The sequence below is a fragment of the Priapulus caudatus genome, unplaced genomic scaffold (assembly GCF_000485595.1).
Source record: "Priapulus caudatus unplaced genomic scaffold, Priapulus_caudatus-5.0.1 Scaffold608, whole genome shotgun sequence".
Classification (NCBI taxonomy): Eukaryota; Metazoa; Priapulida; class Priapulimorpha; order Priapulimorphida; family Priapulidae; genus Priapulus; species Priapulus caudatus.
The window spans coordinates 159,633-163,409 of NW_014577669.1; the positions used below are offsets into that span (position 1 = coordinate 159,633).

Genomic DNA, 3,777 nt, shown 5'->3' on the forward strand with positions numbered 1-3,777 from the left:
TCTCTCTCTCTCTTTCTCTCTCTCGCTCTATCTCTTTGTCTCTCTCTCTTTTTCTCTTTATCTCTCTCTCTCTCTCTTTCTCTCTCGTCATTCTCTTCATCTCTTTCCCTCTCCTTCGCTCTCTCTGTCTCTATCTGTCTCTCTCTCTCTCTCTCTTTTTCTCTCTCGTCATTCTCTTCATCTCTTTCCCTCTCCCTCGCTCTCTCTCTCTCTCTCTCCTCCTCCCTCTCCCTCTCTTTCTTGTTCCTTCTCTCCCCTCCCTAACTCTCTGCTCTCTCTATATATATATATCTCTTTATCCATACACAGTAGAGGAACGCACGGCGGCGGGCCGGGATCGGGACACGCAGCGGCGGCGGCGCGGGCGAGCGGACAGACGCGCATGCAGCGAGCCCGCGCATCGAGGCGAGCGGGAGGAGCGAGAGGGCAAGCCAAGGAGTCACCGCGCCACCGCCGACGCGCGAGAGGAGGGCGGCGGAGGAGGAGGAGAAGGAGGTGGAGAAGGAGGAGCGACGAAGATTGAGAAATCTGGCGGCGGCTCGGAGAAGCGGAACGCGAAGCAGACGCAGCGAGGTCAGGTCAAAGACACGCCGTTGCCACGGGGAACGGCGGCGAAGAGCAAGGACAGGTATTGGCCGCCGACGCCATCTGTGAATCGCTTTTTAAACGTCATATTTAAATTTAATTCTGTTTTATTTATGTTAATTTTTATTATTAAATTATTTTTATTTTATCATGTCGATAACGAAGCCGTTAAAAGACAAGAGATTGCAGTCTGGTTTAACTTTTATTTCATTTATTTGATACTAGATGGCAGTACGGTCACTTGATTCCCATAAGTCGTGTTATCGCCGGATCTCAAGCAATTATAAAAACATATGACGAAATTTAATTCTCGCAGAGTAATTATTATTATAATCATTATGATAATATTATTATCGTAACCCAACACTTATTGAGTTGGCGCATTCTAACTACCAGGTCAAAAAAGAATGGTTCCGTGATGACAGAGTGTAAGCAGACGAATAAGGCGACACGCTCGGCTAGCCTCGGTGCTCTGAAGAACCGAAACCAACCTTCAGGTGCCTCTGAAGGTGAGTCCGTGTAAAGTCTGCACTTGATTTTCACGTGCAAATTTGTTTGATGCGCTATTAGTATTATGCGCTGCATTAGTAATTGATCGTAATAATGGGATAATGATACTTTAAACATTAATTTTAAAACTGTAAGTGATAAAGTATATACACTATATACTTGTGGCTTATTTGTCACGTTTTCGAGCAAAATGAAAGAGATGAGGGAGGTTTCAAGATCAATTCATGCCATTCCAAATATTTGAGATGAATTTCAGTAATAATAAGCATATAATTATTCATGCGTGTGGAATTTATTTCTGTTTGTGCGTTTCAGGAAAACCGTGTGATGATTCCAGTTCCCTCAACCATGAGAAAAGGCTGTTGGGTTGACAGCGGTTCAGGAACATACACTACTGCAACCCTATGTATACCAAGTTCCCTCCGATTTTCACATACAACCACTAGAGATTATTTAATATAATTATGTAATTAATTATTTAACATACGAAACTCTGTAATATACTCGTTACTTGTTTACTCGTTGCATCGAAAGCGAGTGCATACATGATGTGCAATTTCTTAGCACTTTGGATATTTACATTGTTAGACGTTATGTTTAGGTGGCTAACAGGGTTGTGATTTAATGGCACGGCATGTGACAATTCATGTGACAAGTGATATTGGTGACAGAACGCACCGTCTGGAATGTCCGACAAATGACAAGATGCAATAGGATGTCTAACGTCCCTATAAATTGTACATACATACACGAGTCATTTTACTATGATTTCACTCTGCTGAGATTTCTCGCTCGTATTTCAGTTCAGCTTTTTAGTTTTTGCATCAAAATTCGAGTTACGGTATAGAATTATAGCCTACTGCCCTGGACTACGCGTTGATGGGAGAGCACCAGGAGGTGGCGCAGTATCTGATAGAGCAGGGCGGACTGTCGATCAACGCCATACAGGACATCGCCGTCGCCAAGATTCAGGTTAGTCTCTATATTCGATCGTTTCTATGTTTATTACGTCATTAAATTTAGCATATAATAAACATAACCTATATAACATAATATAATATAACATAACATAATATAATATAACACACATAATATAACATAACATAATATAACATACATAAAACATATATAAATAACATATATAAATAATATTTAAAATTCGTGTAATAATATAATACATAATAATGGTTATAATATAATGATTACATATAATAATGTGATATATACTATAAATCTTAGGCAGGAGTTAGTTAATTGGTCGTAGTGTATCCGGTTGCCTGCTTTTGTTTGTCAGCACGAATAAGCGATAGTGGTTTTTTTTTTTGTCAGTCAAGTATTGAAATTTGAATAGGTCTTTTACTATCTTTGCAGGCTGTTTTCAGGGGCTACAGAGTACGAAAAACGTTCCTGAAGAGGAAAACTTTGCTTATGAAGCATGAGAAACTCAGAAAAGATGCTGCCATGTAAGCACGTTGCGCCACCTATAGTCCGAAATAAGATTTTATTATCCTATAGCAAACGTGCGGAGCTGGTTACAGTTATGGGACGCATTTAATTGCGCCAGGCATATTTTAGCATAGTTTTAGCATGATGGGGCTACTATACTGCCACTACTATCCTTTTCTTTAGGAAACGTGCGAAGGAAGAGCTACAGAAAAAGACACAGGAGCAGGCAACGGGGATCTTTTTCGACTCGCTGCCAACAAACGAGAGAAACAAAAATCAAAACAACAACAACAATGAAGCGTCGGCGAAAATTCACAGAAGGCTCGAGGGAACGGACATTGCACTGGTTGTGGAGGGCAAGAGCATATCGAAATCGGAGTCCGATGAGACGAAAACGATCGAGAAATCAGTAGGAAAATCTACGAAGACGCCATTGAAGGATGCGAAACATCCGGCGCTGAAGCAAGGTTAGTAAGCCGTGCTTAACTATCATCACATCCACCTGATGATATCTGTGATCTCTCTGCCTCTCTCTCTCTCTCTCCTTCTCCATCTCTCTCTCCACCTCTCCCCGCGCCGTCCTCTCGTGCGTCGGCGGTGGCGCGTTGACTGCCTGGCTTGCCTCTCGTCTCATCCCCTCGCTCTCGAGCGCGGCTCGCTGCAGCGCGTCTGTCCGCTCGCCCGGACCGCTGCGGCCGCGCTGCGTGTCACCGATCCCGGCACCGGCGCCTGCGTCCTCTATCTGTGATGGCATAAAGATGATTATATAATAGAGAGAGGCAGGAGTTAGGGAGGGAGAGAAGCGACAAGACGAAGAGAGAGGAAGAGGAGAAGGAGAGAGAGAGAGAGAGAGAGCGAGGAGAGGGAGAGGGAGAGGAGTGAGAGAGAGAGAAGAGAGCGAGGCGAGAGGGAATAGAGCATGAAGAGAATGACGATGAGAGAGAAAGACGAGAGAGAGAGAGAGGGAGAGAGAACAGACACGAGAAGTAAGAGACAGATGAAGAGACGAAGGAGAGGGAAAGAGATGAAGAGAATGACGAGGAGAGAAGAGAGAGAGAGCAGAGAATCAGAAGAGAAAAGGAGAAGATGAGACACATGAGAGATAGAGCGAGAGAGGAGAGAGAGAGAGAGAGAGATGAGAAGAGAGAGTAGAGGAGAGAGAGGAGAGAGAGAGAGAGAGAGAAGCAGGAGAGAGAGAGAGAGAGAGAGATATGAGAGAGGAGAAGAGAGAGAGGC

General features: G+C 43.8%; 1 protein-coding gene across 1 annotated transcript in view; it reads left to right on the top strand.

Moving 5' to 3' along the window:
- LOC106812105 (inversin-like) overlaps positions 1 to 3,013 on the top strand; it is a 24,765-nt gene extending 21,752 nt beyond the window's left edge. The window contains exons 11-13 of the mRNA XM_014815881.1: positions 1,951 to 2,067; positions 2,467 to 2,558; positions 2,725 to 3,013. Of these exons, the coding sequence (XP_014671367.1) occupies positions 1,951 to 2,067; positions 2,467 to 2,558; positions 2,725 to 3,013 (498 nt within the window). The remainder of the gene's footprint in view (positions 1 to 1,950; positions 2,068 to 2,466; positions 2,559 to 2,724) is intronic.
- Positions 3,014 to 3,777: the final 764 nt, after the last annotated feature.